Source organism: Coffea eugenioides, chromosome 11 (genome assembly GCF_003713205.1).
Source record: "Coffea eugenioides isolate CCC68of chromosome 11, Ceug_1.0, whole genome shotgun sequence".
Taxonomy (NCBI): domain Eukaryota; kingdom Viridiplantae; phylum Streptophyta; class Magnoliopsida; order Gentianales; family Rubiaceae; genus Coffea; species Coffea eugenioides.
In genome coordinates, this window is record NC_040045.1 from 2,421,514 (window position 1) to 2,436,381 (window position 14,868).

Below are 14,868 nucleotides of genomic sequence, written 5' to 3' on the forward strand. Positions count from 1 at the left end.
ACATTAGCACAACCATGTATTAAAATTACAAACATCCATTTAGGACCAAAATTTTGGTATAAAGCAGCTACCTATCAATTTTGATTGCATTCTCACAACAATCCTATTTTGACACAATCAATAAATATGTCCAAATTTCAATAGTTAACAATTCAGGTGTATGAATACTATTAGCAAATCATAAGGAAAACTTGTCTCAATTACCTAAGAGTTATATATTATGCAAAATTTTCAACCTACAAGATTACACTATATGAAAAAATAAATGAAAAAATTAGGTCTTTTCCCAAGCTAGTTGCTACAATTATTATGCAAGGATAAATAGGACATGCTAATATACAATTTTATGTTTAAGTAAGGATTTTTTTCAGGGCAATTACAATGCTTTTTCTTTGACAAATTTTATGCCTTTTCACACCTAACACCATCAAGCCTTGAGACCTTCTATGGGAATGATAAGAATCAAATCCTCAACATATTATTATACTATATGAACTTCCTATGTGATTGCAAAATGGGGGAAAAAAAGAAATAGAGAGAAGCAGAGATAGAAGAATACCTAGCTAGAATTATCTTGGTGGAAGCGTTATATGATATGTCTTTTCTTCTAAAAAGTACACAAGAATTGTAGTTAATTACAAAATAGAACAAAAAAAAGGAAAAAATGTGAAGTAAGAAATCAAATTCTGGGAGGAGAAAAGAAAAGAATAAATTTTTTCTTTATTCTTCATGGAAGAGGGTCACTGGCATAAAATGAATCCTAAGAGTTTTTTACATATTTTAATATTTCACTTTTTATCCATGAAGAAATACCAAATAAATAATGTCATCCTACAAATTCAGCAAATAAATGTCTGTTGGCTATAACATTAAGATCGAAAAATAGAGCAAACATGAGAGATAAGAGATGAAGAAGACAAGAAAGAAAAGAAAATGTAAAACGGACTCAAACAAATGATAAGGACCTCTCCTTGCTATGCAACTAATCACCTTGGGGAAAAAAACATGGTAACAATCTTAGTTAGATTAGTTTTAAAACATAAAAAATAAAAAAGGTGAGAAATGGCAGCAATTGCTATCACAAGAAGAAGAAGAAGAAGAGATGAAGTAGGTTTTCTGAGGAAGTAAGGATATTTTAATCCTTTTGGCCCAATTGAAGAAAAAAGAGAAGGAAAAATTTAGCTAAAAGGAGCAATGTTCCACTAGTCAAACATAGACAATACACATGTCAAAAGGATGGGTTACTCTACTAACTTGGTCCATATAATAACACCGAGATCCAATGTAGAACAACAAATAATCCTTCACTTCATTCATGCCACAATTATGTCAGATATACAAGTCTTTGAACTTTCCATTGAAACTCTAAGTTCTTTCAGAAGAAAAGAAACTATACTAATCTACTAACTTCGCTATAGATGCCATTCCGTACCTATAAAAAAATCAAACAACTAAAAGGAGGACCACCATTGTCTGAATTCAATGACATAACAATTCAAAAAAAAAAGGAAAAAAAAAGTTGATATTTAACTCCATGGGTCATCCCATCCCTTGGGGCCCTCTCTTTTGACAAAGTTTAACATTGCCTGGACAGCTTCCTGAACTCTGTTGGATAGGGCATGGTTTCCCCATTCAATTTCAACCTTTCTACACCACCCATTGCTCTGCACAGATTCAGGAGCTTCAAGTGAACAGAAATTTTTTTCTTCCCAAAGATGGTTTTGCATTGACACCTTACCAATCAACTCTTCACCAAGGCATAACCTAGCATCAGACATGACAGAAGAATCACGGTAAGGGCTTCCAGAGAATACCCACCTTCTAATCTTCTTGATGAATTCCACAATCGGGCCATGTGCATTGTATCAGCATGGAAACCATCAAGTTTAAGTCCATAATTCTCTATAACATGGTTATCAAAGCTATAGTTGTGCCACACCTACAAAAAAACAAGCCAGTGCAGTTCCCCACATGGCATATAATCATTCGAAGAACTGATGAGCAACAAAGAGCCCCACATAGAATTACATACAAAAAATCTTTACCTTTTTAATTGACGGGTCTTCAAAAAAAGGAGCAAATTCAGCCAAAAGATTCCTCCCGTCCTCATCAAGAAGATCTACCCAGATACAAGACTTGCCATTTCCAAAATTCGCTTCCGGTCCACAATAAATACTGCAGCATACAATTTCTCCATGATCAACTGGTGTTTCCTGCTTAACATCAATCTTTGATACCTAGACATTAGCAGAAACCAGTAAAATGAGCTCCCAAAAAAAAATTGAATGCTACTGGAGAGAACATGAATATTAAGCGAATAAGATAATTAAAGTACAGAATTCAACTGGTTGTATGCAAATGTAAAATAGTCTAAAAGCAAGTCAAATGAAAAACATACTTCCGTGTCACATGCATGGACCATATGCCTGTATTGATTTGTGAGCATACCAACTACTTCCTTTGCAGCAGAGACAGTATCAACCACAAGAACCTTGTCATAAATGCAACCAAGCCTCTCACGAAGATTTGACTGGATAATAGCTTCTGGTTCCACAGATCCTTTTCCTGTGGGGGTTCCATTTATTTTGTCAACACCAACAGACTTTTCAGCAGCAGCCTCCCTTTTTGTTACATTATGAGCACTGCCTTTATCAATTGAGGGATACTTTTCTTTCTGTTCTTCGAATAATTTTGGCAGGGAAATTTTAGGTTGGGAAGACTTTGGAAGTAACTGCATTGTCCTCGGAGAGATTTTCCAGTGTATATCTGCTTGTTGGCTATTTGATGTATAAGACTGTCTGCTACTTGAAAAGTTGTCCTTCATCTCACGATCTGGTGCAATTGTATTCACACTTACGATATTCGGTAGGCTAAGGTTTCCTGAAGAACAAGCTGAATCATGAACATTTCTGAACGAGAGAGGTGAATTACTAGTAGATGGACAAGATAAGTCATTATCAGTGCTTTGTTGTCTAAATTTGTGATCACTTCCATCTGTCAAACTAGGCAAACTAGAAGTCCGTTCAGCACAATAAGCTTCCTTTCTTCTCTTATAGTATTGAGTCACGTCACCCCAGGATTTGTAAGTAGGCCTCTGATAGTCATGCACAAACACATGACTCCTACTTGATATCTTCACAACGGAATGATCAGAAGCAGGGCCATTTGAGACATTTGAGAAGGATACGTAGCCAGAATGGGTTTTGCAATATTCTGGCCTGAGAGTCACGGTGTCATGAAAGCCCAAAGCCAACAAAATACTCAAATAAAATAAATGAAAATACATTATTTTGTCACACAAATTGAACTCATGACAAGTACAAACATTTGCATTATCAACTATTTATCCTATGTTTAATGAATTTGTACAAATCTCAATAGCATTACAGCTCTCTCTGACATATGGTGCTATGGAACAGATATTCTTACAGCAGAACAGAAAAGCAGTTTTCAAGTGAACAAAAGTGCAGAACAGAAAAGTGAACAGATATCCTTACATGTTCATTTCTGACTATGTAAACCCAAATCACCAAATGACAAAAAATAATTACCCAAAAAGAACTCAAAATCAGACAAAAGTAAACAAAAGAAAATTTTCAAAAATTAGAGAAAAATAGAAAAATAATAGAGAATAATACCTTAAGATACTTAAGCTTCAAATTTCCATAGACGACTCCAAACGTGAAGGCTGAAGCACGAGCCACCTGCCACCAGTTATACGAAAACGAAAAAAAAATCCAAATTAGATCAGACATCAATGAAATTGTGAGAAATTAAAGCTGGCGGAGGTGGATGGTTAACCAAGGCGAGAGTGCTGGTGCCGGAGTAGGGTCCAGGAGGAGGCGACATTTGCTGCTGATCGCTGAAATCGAAGAAAGAATAACTGCAGATGCTGCGAATACTGCCCCAAATCTAAGGTCTCTCTCAGACTCAGAGCCCTAATTTTCGTCGGACACCAGTTTGGAAATTAGAAATGTTGGGGAGATGGGCAAGGGCTTCCCTTAGCTCCTGCATTATTCAGTAAGGAAAAAGGCCCAAAAAGGTAACTCTTTTTGCAGGAAACCACCAACCAAATTTACATATAGAAAAATTGCAGAGTATAACCTGTTCATCGACGACATCGATATCTGCGAGCATGCGGCTGGATTTCTTACCGGAATTGCCTAATTCGTTTGCTAAGAAATAATTTCTGGAGAATCCGAACTCGTCCTTTTCGATGTCATGTTGTTCCATTTTCTGGTTTTGACGAACCTAAACCTGATGATGAGAGGGAAGGAGTAGGGGCAACGGGACGGCGGAGGTAGGGAGCAGAGGAGAGGAGAGTGGCCGAGAGAGGCGGAGGGCAAAAATTTAGGCAACCGAGAGAAATCAATTCAGGGCAAAAATTTATCATGCAATTACATCCCTTCAATGGGAAAGCAAGGGTAGTTTGATTGCGGAGAGATTCAACAGAAAAAACTCTGCGGGAAAGCAAAATTTTGGCCAAGAGTTTTGAGAGATAGTTTGCCGAGAGAGAGAGTTTCTGCGAGAGATAGAGAAGAAGCAAAATTTCACTGGGAGGCAAAATCAAATTTTGAGATTTCACTAAGTGTTTTGGCAAAGGGATCTTCCACCAAAATCAAACGACGTCGTTTTGTGTTTTAATTTTTTTTTGGTGTATCTCACATTTCCGCAAGTGTCATAATAGGGAGTCTAAAGGTACATTATTATTTTTATGTCAAATAAAATAAAAAAAATTAGAGTATATATTATTGAGTTGATAACTAGTGTCACGATAGAAGTGTTATAATGGCACAAACCAGCAAGTGTCCTTATAGACATGTCAGAAAAGACCATTTTTGTTGTAGTGCTTTGAAAATTTTGTATAATTGTTAAAAATCAAGAAATCAAATTAAAATATATATAGTGAATTGAATGTTCAACTCATGATGTTATGAAACAGAAAATAATCCAACTCCTTTAGAAACCTCATCGATTGTAACTTGCACAAAACCTACGCTTGAGGGGGGAAAAAGATATCCTGTATATTCATGGCCAAAACTTGCAGCAATTATAAGGAAAATACAAATACATATATCTGCAATTTATTACAAAAAGAAATTTGTATCTTCTATCCATAATAAGATATAATTTCTATGAGTAAATGTTATATACACTGACAGTGTATACACTAATTTTGCATAGTTGTCATTCATCCAATGCTGACAGTATATACACTGTCAGTGTAGAATAGATTAATCCAATTTCTATTATGGCTAAAGAAATTGCAAGCTAACCAGAACTACTTTTTTTCCATTAATAAGAACTACTTTTTTTTTTCCATTAAGAGCTAGACCTACCATTTGAAGACATTTTGTGATGCCCAGAGCAAAATGCATCCAAGCAAAGTAACTTCTAGTTGGAAACAAAATTATAGAAAAAATTTCACCAGAGAAATAGAGGCTTATACATGACAAAAATCAGGCAAAGAAAGTGAGTTGCAATGGTTGCGATTCTTGTACCGATCCATTTCTTACCTTTAGGCAAGTGGGTGGTCCAAACTAAAACAACAACTAATAACTGAAGGATTTTTTTTTTTAAAAAAAAAAGGGAAAGAAAATAGTAGGCATATTAGTCTCAAAATCATAAAATGATCAACTCATCTACCAAAATAAATAAATAAATAAATAAAAAGATCATTTTATAGAGCAATTTGGTGGAAATCAAACATAAGAACGTAACAAAAGAAAACAATTTTGCTGATTTACATAAAAATCACAAAAAGGAAAAACAACAAAGGAAAAATATCCCAGCAAATCTGATTCCTCAAGCATGCAAACAAAAGAGTTAAACATAAAATATATATCAATTACATCTTGAGCTTCAAAATAAGAAAAAGCAGGAAGACAGGGAGCAATGAGAAGAACAAATGACCAAAAGGCTCAAAAAGTTGATGAACAAATGACCAAAATTTTGATTAAAAACAGTAAACATCACATCGTGATGAATTTTTGGGAAAAAGTTGGATGGCTCGAGACAATCGAGACATTGAGTCGTTCATGACCATGCCGATTAAGTAGACAGAGACATGTTTAGGTAGAGAAAACATGTGTAAACAGTAAAGAGTAAAAGGTCCCTTAAATTGTCATCGTTGTCTACTTTTGGTTTTTGATCCATTTTTTGTCTTCGACTGACCCCTAAACAATTAAAAGTGTATAATTTAAGGGCTTTTGACCATTTTAAACATAAAATTTGTCAGAATCCAAGGGCATTTTTGTCCGATCCAAATCAAAGCATTGAGAACTTAATAAAAAGCATCAAGAGTAGGAATAGAAACCCTGAAAAGAAAACATTCTTCATTTTCTTTGAACTCTTCATCGTATTTCTCCACAAAATGTCTAAATTCATTGATTTCATTAGATTTTTCATGTCCCTCTCAAGTATGAAATCAATGAATTTGGAAATTTTATGGAGAAATTTGATTAAATGTTTAAGAAAAATAAAGGGTTTTCTTTTCTTAGAATTTCTATTCCTGTCCTCGATACTTTTGATTAAGTTCTCGATGCTTTTGATTAATGTTGGATAAAATTGCCCTTTAGTTTTGTCTGGATTTATGTCTAAAATGGCTAGAAGTCCTTAAACATACACATTTAATTGCTCAGGGGCTAGTTGGAGACAAAAAATAAATTAGGGGCCAAAAGTCGATAATAATGATAGTTTAGGGACTCCCAGATTTTTTACTCAAAACAGTAAAATACACTATTCCAGCCCCTTTTCCGGATAAACCAGCAAGGATAGGTTTTACTGTATAGGATTGAAACTAATGACCAGGTTATCCAACTTATTAAAATTTAAAACACCTAATCAACATACTAAACATCTTTTGTTAGGCCCAAATCATTTTTAGTTATTCAACCACTCCATCTAGGGGAATTCAATAAAAATAGCATGCAATTGTTGTATGCAACAATTAACAAAATTGGCATATATTCATGGATGCAACAATTTCAGAGACAAAACCAAAATAACAAATATGCCAACTTTCATAACAAACTCAAATATAAATTTCAATATTATTTATTTTAGAATAAGGTGCGTTTGATAAAATTGAAATCTAAAAATTGAAATCTGAAGTTTAAAATCTGAATCTATTAAGTTATTGAATTGTTAAGTATTAAATCAAATATATTTGAGTGTACATTATATTCAGTAATAAGTGAATAGTTTATCACTTATTTTTAGGAGCAAGTTTTGCTTGAATTTTAATTCAGTGTCACTTAATTAATTCAGATATTTAATTTTTGGTTATCAACATGTTTGAACGTATTAAAATTTGAATTCATTAAATTTAAATATTAAATTGAGTTATCAAACAAGACCTAAATCTACATTTACAACTAGAGGTGGCAATTTGGATTGAAATCCATTTATCCATCCATATAATCCATAATTAAATGGATTTGGATTATCCATTTATAGTATTGGTTTTAAATGGTTGAGCAAAGTAAAACTATTAAATTAAATGGATTTATATGGATTATCCATAAAAACCATATATATCCATTTACTTAAAAACCAAATAAAATTGAAGTTTTGGTGGATAGAGAATTGGGTATCAACTGTGACCGGATTGAGGTGGGTGAGATGCTCCAAGTTGCTCTACTTTGCACTCAATACCTCCCCGCCCACCGGCCTAAGATGTCGGACGTGGATCGAATGCTTGAAGGAGAGGGCCTACAGAAAAATGGGCAGCCTCCCATAATTATACAAATCAAGGCACAAACCTTCCCACCCTCAAGGCTGTTTTGTGTTTTACCATGTTTGTATATATCGTTTCACAGTCAGAGATACTGATTGCTCCAATGAGTAAATAATATTTAAATGGATTATAAATGGATAATTAGTTTTTATTTAATTCATTTAGATCCATCCATTTATTAAATGAATTTAAATGAATTGGATAAATTTCATCCACTATCCATTAAGTCAAAATCAATTATGAACCATTTATCCGTATTACCACATCTATTTACAACTACATGTATGTGTTAAAAAAATGCTAAAATTATTGGACTCATCCCTCTCTTTTTGTCATACCAAGAGCCAGGGCTTCCTCACCGAAAATTTGGAGTCGAAGGCACAATACTTCTTCATGTTGTAGCCCACTTGCATTCCCATCTATTCCCATCCATAATAAGAGAACACCGTTAGAGGCAGCAAAAGTGCAAAACAAATGCAAGCTTTTCCTTCCGGTTGCCACGTGGCAGCATGGGAAGCAGCTACAGCAAGAAGCAACTCGTTCTTATATTTAGAAGTTAGAAAAGACAAGGGGTCTCAGGCAGAGGTGCTTCCAAATTTCATATCAAGGTTCATGTAGTAAACAGGTGAAAATTTTTTCTGATTCTCAACTAATTAGTATTACTGATGATTCTCGGCAATATATAGGCTAAAAATATGATTAACCCTCTATTTATCGCTCTCTTATCAATTCGAAATACGAGGCTGCTGGGTTGGAAAGGGGAGATGGCCTGAACTTGTCTCGATGCGAAAAGTGTTCGACCAAATGCCCATATGAAAATTGAGTAATGCAACATTAAGTTTTTGGAAAATTTTTATGGGTTTTTTTGTGTGTGATGGCTATATAGGATAAATAGCCAACACAAAAGCTGAAGAATCAAATGGGCAATTGGAAGCTGTTTTTATTTGATCATTTTGCTAACTCGAATATTTGGATGATAATTTGTTGTTGTTTTAGAGGTAAGTGTGCAGTTTTCTAACTCACTGCTTACTGTTTGGAAACAAGCAGTTAAGAATTTTGTGTGGAAGAACTACTCTTCCTAGCGAAAAAAGAACCTCTACGTTAACTGCATTGGTTCCTGTTCAAATTTCATCATGCGCTTGGCAAAATGTAGTCTAAGCCAAAGCAAAAGATAGAGAAAAAAGGCAGTTAAATCTGTGTTTGTTGATCCATTTTGCTGGCTGACTTGAATACTTGGATGACAAAGTATAGCGGTTTTAGTGGTAAATGTGCAGTTTTCCAACTCACTCTTTATTGTTTGGAAATAAGCAGTTAACAATTTTGTATCGAAGAATTACTTCTCTTAATGAAAAGAGAATCTCTATGTTAACTGCACTGGTTACCGTTCAAAATTTGCTATTTGCTTGGAAAGATTTAGTCCAAGCAGTAGAATTTTGAATCCTGCATAAAGTTAGTGAAGGCAATTTTTGTATTCTTGAATTAGCAGTGAACACGTTGTCTGCATTGACTGTTAACCTAACATGCTTTTTTTTTTTTTTTTCTGGACAATATCGGGGAATATGACATATGAAATAGAATACTATACAACATGCAGCAACTACAGAATCTAAGGTCATATTTTCTCCGAAAACCGCAAATAAGTTGCCATTTTTAGTCCTGTGCAAAAATTTGAATTACACCTGAAAAGTGGATATGCTATTTAACTTATGAGTGACTTCTTCTTTCTGATTGAGAAACAGAAAACAATCACTGCACCTCTTTGTTTTCTTGATTTTATAATGATCAGGCCATGTATTATTGTCCCAGGCCTTTTTGATATATTTATCTGCATAATTTGTTATCAGCATTATTCATCTATGACTTCCAGAAAGCTTTGTTTTAGAACAGTTAGGTGGTTTTCCACTTAACGATAAATATATTTGGGTTCTGAAGAATGCATATTTGTCTTGTTGCAGATTCAGTTCTAAAGTTTGAACTACAATGAATATAAGATGGCCAAGGCTTCTAACACCCACACAGCTCTCACAAATTATAAAGAGCCAGAAAAACCCTTTAAAGGCTCTTCAAATATTTAGAGAGGCAAAATGCAGATACCCTGGTTATCGTCACAATGGGCCAGTCTATAATACAATTATCAGCATCCTTGGAAACTCAGGCAGGATAGCTGAGATGAAGGAAGTGATCTGCCAAATGAGAGATGACTCTTGTGAATGTCGAGATTCAGTTTTTGCTGGTGCCATCCGAACTTATTCAAAGGCCTGTCTTTTAGGTGAAGCCATTGCACTATTTAGAAGCCTTCCCCAATTCAACTGTGTGAACTGGACAGAATCTTTTAATACACTTTTGGAGATAATGGTGAAAGAATCTAAGTTAGAGACTGCTCATCTCCTCTTCCTGGAGAATTTTTCTAGTTGGGAAGTGAAGTCTAGGACCCAATCTCTGAATTTGCTTATAAATGCTTTGTGTCAGTTGAATCGTTCTGATCTTGCTCTAAATGTTTTCCAAGAAATGTATTACCAATGCTGCAATCCTGACAGGGAAACTTATAGGATTCTCATGAGGGGTCTCTGTCAAGATGGGAGGCTCAATGAAGCCACGCATTTGCTGTACTCAATGTTCTGGAGGATATCTCAAAGGGGTAGCAGCAGAGATGTTGCTATATACAGAATTCTCTTGGATACTCTGTGTGATAATGGAGAGGCTGAGGAGGCAGTAAATATTCTTGGTAAAGTTTTAAGAAAGGGACTTAAGGCTCCAAAACGATACCACAAGCATCTGGATCTTAGTGAATGTTATTCTGGTGGTAGAGCTGATATTACAAGCATGAAGGTTTTGATAAATGAAGCTTTGATTAGAGGTGGAGTTCCAAATACAGATGGTTACATAACAATGGCCATTGACCTATACTCTGAAGGAAAGATTAATGGAGGTGATAAAGTACTAAGTGAAATGCAGGACAGAGGCTTCAGACCATCATCACTGGTCTTTGAAGCTAAGGTCGCTGCATTATGTAGAGATGGTAGATTTGATGATGCAGTAGCAGTACTTGAAAGAGAGATGGTGGAGAAAAATTGCGTTCCATCTGTGAAGCTATACAATGCTGTAATAAAAGGTCTTTCTGAAGGACGAAAATCTATGTTTGCCATCAGGTACTTAGAGAGGATGTCCAGGCAGATTGGTTGTGGACCTGACCACGAGACATATACTCTCTTAGTAGATGGCCTTTGTAATGATGGTAAATATGTTGAAGCAAGTAATATAGTCGAGGAAATGTCAAATAACTCTTTTCGGCCCAGAAATGAAACTTACAATAAACTCATCCAAGGTCTTTGTTTGACAGGAAGTTCTTATAATGCCATCATGTGGTTGGAGGAGTTAATCAGTGAAGCAAAAATACCAGAACTTTCTACATGGAATTCATTGGTGTCTTCAGTTTGTTCTGAATCTGTTTGTACTCAGACTTTCTCTGACACACTGAAATTACTGGTAGATTCTTCTTGATAGTGTATCTAGAGCATTCTCTTTTATTTAGGTCTGTGTACTGGTTGATGGTTGCTCATAGAAAGTTGTATGTGCAATTACTTTCACCCAACAATCCAAGAAATTCGTAAATTAAAGCTGATAGAATAATGGAAGGAAGCAATATTTTGTACTGAATTGACGTGTGCTTGAAATACTAATGGAAATTTTGCCTTTTTTACTGGGAGTATGTTTATTAAATATTTGAATGTATCTAATCATCAAATCTGGCATCCACTCACTCACCAAAAGATGATCTGGTGAATGAATAGAACTCCATTGATGCTTCTAGTTCAGGCTTTGTATGCTTATTTGCATTGGTTCTGGTATTCTGGAAAGTAATGCTTAGAAGCATGATGTCCAAACGTTATCCAGATACACTTCATCTCCAACGATGGTATTTTGATTTGTGATGTCCAGTGCTTAGCATTTTAAGTTGGTTTGGCTAATCTTATGCTCTGAATTTGCTAGATTCCATTAGTCCTGTACATAGACTTTTATGGTGCATTTATTTATTTGGTATCCTCAGAGTTCACTGGATGCTACTTTGTGAAGCAAGGAGGGTTAAGTCAATGTTCAGGGAGTGGAGGTTCACTTGCCTAGCCAATTACATGCCCAATGGCTTTGCCGGTTGTTGAAGAACATGCAAAAGCTGAGTGCTAGGTATTGATGTCATTTACCCTGCACGGTTGATCCTAGATGTTTGTTAACTAAAGTTGTATATGATGCATGAATCAAGTTAGTAGTCAAAGGCCTTGATGTTTTGGTATGTAAGTTTCTGTCATTAAGAAGATAGTCCAGAAATGAAAACATTTACCTGCTGTTGCCACCAATTGAAGGTGATAGTTGAGTAAGTCAATGTAGTTAGAGACCTTGCAGTTATAGGTCATTTATGGGCATTGCCTCAACTACTTGTTTCCCCTAGTTTACTCCTTAATGCTGGGTAGATAAGCATGATCTTGTGCACTCAAAGCTACTAATTCCCTTCTCCTTTATTACTCCTGCAGCCTCCAAGGTTCTATTGGATGTATTTTTCTCAGTTGCTGCTGATGCTTCTGTACAGATGATTATCCCTGTGAACCTTGTTTATATGAGATAATCATGATTGGGTGATTAAAATTTGGTATAAGACAGATCTGAACCCAGAGGGGGAGTTTTTAAACTTTATTGACTATGTGGGGTTCAGTTTTGCCTTCCCTTTTCTTCTCCAGGTGCATGGATCAATGTTAGACATGCTAGCATTTTTTGTTGCATGTCTTCAAGAGAAATATATATCGTAACTGTCTCTGCCTTAAGAAGTTACTTTTCTATCCAACCCCTTCAGTTTGAGTGATTACCGCATGTGCGGTATGTGTCTCTTTGATGCTCCGACTAACAGCTATATGATTTTTTCGAAACTTTTGACTTCTGTTCCCATGTACTACCAATAAAGCCAGGGTTTTTTTTTCTTTCTTTCTTTCTTGGTTGCTTATGCACTGGGTTCAGCAACAAATTAGTCCGCTTGACGCTGCTCTCGTACACTGGATGTTAATTAGTGTATATATTGTATTCTAGGCTATATCACTGTGTCAATTTTCACTTCTGTATGACAGTTAAAGCTTCTGAGCTATGTTTTACATTCGAACCCCATGGCATCTGAATTGACAGCTGAGTTCTGAGTTAAATGTTGATCAATATCACTCCCTGTGTAGTAGTTTCTATGCCAGCATCGTGCCAAGTAAGAGCTTATAAATATCTCCACAGGGCAGTTCCTGTGTCAGGACAATGTTTAGCTCTTGATTGAGAATAATTACACACTTTCGTAACAGTACATGAGGTTGTCATGATTAATGCTCTTGTACCCTACCTTTCCTGAACCAATTGCTGGCCTCTTCTTCATGATTCCTCTAGTACTAAGGAGTATACCTTGCTCATCCAAACAAGGCAATTAGCATATTCATCTACAGTTTCTGCCATTGATGCCTTTCTGGACTCCTTCTGTCCATTGCATGTTAGTATTTCAGCATCAGCTTTGTCTCGCAATATCATTTCTCCTAGTTTTGTGATTGATTTGCTTTTCTTTGGTCACCTAGAAGGATGTTTGCACCAGTGTTGAGTCGATACGCAAGTGTACCTCAAACTCTGCCAACTTGAATGATTTCCATCCAAATTCCAAATTAGTCTAAAATATGAAAAGGTTATGTGGAGGTAAGTGAATCCCGAATCAAACCACAACGGAGTTTTCTATATTTTACCCTAGGTTCTTTTTTTTTTTTTCCCTTATTGATAAGTTATTCACTAATAAGTTGGATTGTTTTATTAATTAGGTGATAAATGATTTCATATTTTTCTCTATGAAATGAATAACTTGTCATTGCTACCCACTAATTCTGAAATCTGAAATTTGAAGTAGGGAAATCTTAATCCATTAAGAAATTGAATTATTAAATACTAAATCTCATACAATTCATTATGTAAATCTAAATATATTTTTTAGTGTAAGTGGGGGTTTCGAACTCGAGACTTCTCACTTACATTCCCCCCTCCCCCGGCGTAAATATGAACACTGAATATAGTATGCCTGTTGGATAATGATAGACAATTGAACATTGACTTTTATATATTTAATAAATTTTTCTTTATGTTAATTTTTTGATTAGTGATGTTATTAAAATGTTATATTTTATTAGTTACATATATGATTTAATTTCATTGAAAATAAGATGTTAGAAAATAATGAACCAGAAAATAAAAATAAAAATACATTATAACAGATTTGTTAGAGAAAAAACAAATTTGTTTGAGGAGAAACAAATTTGAGGACAATCTTCAACAGTTTCTTTTGCTTCTTCATTAACATCTACAGATGCAGTAAAAAAAATTATTTTGGCATAATTGCATTAAGTGATAGTGAATAGTTTATCACTTAGTTTTTGTAGTATGTTTTGCTTAGCCAATTCCGAACCACTTAATTAATTAAAAAGTTATATTTTTATTATCAAACACATTTGAATATATTAATTCTGAATCTATTAAAAGTACAAAATTATTTTGGCACAATTATAAATCTTGCATTTGCATTAAATGATAAATAAACAGTTTATCACTTATTTTTTGTAATATGTTTTTTTTAGGCAATTCAAAACCACTTAATTAATTAAAAATGTTCCTTTTTTATTATCAAACACATTTGGACATTTTAACTCTAAACCTATTAAATTTAAGGGTTGAATTAAGTTATCCAATAGGGTCTAAGTATCTTTTTTTTTCGCGCTACTAGTAATCTACAATTTTTTTTCTTTTCTTCTTCTTCTTCTCTTTTTTTTAATAAGTGGAAGGTCTTGAACACATGACCTTCTACGTACAATCCCTATCACCTTGCCACCCAACCCAATCATTCCCCAAAGTAATATGCGATTTGGTTACTAGTAATCAAGTAATAAGACATTTTGCAATTTTTTTAACAAGCCACAAGCAAGTTGAATTGAACTTATTACTTGTCCAGTAGGCTGATTTAAAAAAAAAAAATTTATACTACTGCAGCAGCTTTGCGCAATACATAATTTGACTAAATCGCGGCATGTTTCTTTGCTATCGGGCCAATGTTATACCATTCTTACTTCTGTCCGCCA

The 14,868-nt window shown here is 34.7% G+C and overlaps 2 protein-coding genes across 6 annotated transcripts; one reads left to right on the forward strand and one right to left on the reverse strand.

The window, feature by feature from the left end:
• Positions 1 to 1,307: 1,307 nt before the first annotated feature.
• Positions 1,308 to 3,972, reverse strand: LOC113753966 (DNA polymerase I A, chloroplastic/mitochondrial-like). 4 transcript variants are annotated; one of them, XM_027298248.1, is made up of 6 exons: positions 3,802 to 3,972; positions 3,639 to 3,704; positions 2,399 to 3,218; positions 2,046 to 2,237; positions 1,819 to 1,939; positions 1,308 to 1,664 (listed from the first exon to the last, which is right to left on the reverse strand). In XM_027298248.1, the coding sequence occupies exons 3-6, from the start codon at positions 2,822 to 2,824 to the stop codon at positions 1,648 to 1,650; spliced, it is 756 nt and encodes a 251-aa protein (XP_027154049.1). In that variant the 5' UTR covers positions 2,825 to 3,218; positions 3,639 to 3,704; positions 3,802 to 3,972; the 3' UTR covers positions 1,308 to 1,647. The 4 variants fall into 4 exon arrangements, with proteins under 4 accessions (XP_027154049.1, XP_027154048.1, XP_027154050.1 ...); XM_027298247.1 differs by having other exon boundaries at positions 1,308 to 1,939; positions 2,399 to 2,880; XM_027298249.1 differs by lacking the exon at positions 1,819 to 1,939 and having other exon boundaries at positions 1,308 to 1,764.
• Positions 3,973 to 8,267: 4,295 nt separating this feature from the next.
• LOC113754070 (pentatricopeptide repeat-containing protein At1g05600-like) lies at positions 8,268 to 11,438 on the forward strand. Of its 2 annotated transcripts, XM_027298398.1 has the most exons (3): positions 8,268 to 8,363; positions 9,694 to 10,973; positions 11,079 to 11,438. In XM_027298398.1, the coding sequence occupies exons 2-3, from the start codon at positions 9,719 to 9,721 to the stop codon at positions 11,237 to 11,239; spliced, it is 1,416 nt and encodes a 471-aa protein (XP_027154199.1). In that variant the 5' UTR covers positions 8,268 to 8,363; positions 9,694 to 9,718; the 3' UTR covers positions 11,240 to 11,438. The 2 variants fall into 2 exon arrangements, with proteins under 2 accessions (XP_027154199.1, XP_027154198.1); XM_027298397.1 differs by having other exon boundaries at positions 9,694 to 11,438.
• Positions 11,439 to 14,868: the final 3,430 nt, after the last annotated feature.

Bases quoted from the DNA above. Each gene is read 5' to 3' on its own strand.
- LOC113753966 (XM_027298247.1), bottom strand. From the start codon at position 2,824: ATGAAGGACAACTTTTCAAGTAGCAGACAGTCTTATACATCAAATAGC. The intron at 2,238-2,398 runs GTATGTTTTTCA...GCTAATGTCTAG, and splicing joins TCCATGCATGTGACACGGAA to GTATCAAAGATTGATGTTAA. The intron at 1,940-2,045 runs GTAAAGATTTTT...GTTTTTTTGTAG, and splicing joins AAGACCCGTCAATTAAAAAG to GTGTGGCACAACTATAGCTT.
- LOC113754070 (XM_027298397.1), top strand. From the start codon at position 9,719: ATGAATATAAGATGGCCAAGGCTTCTAACACCCACACAGCTCTCACAA.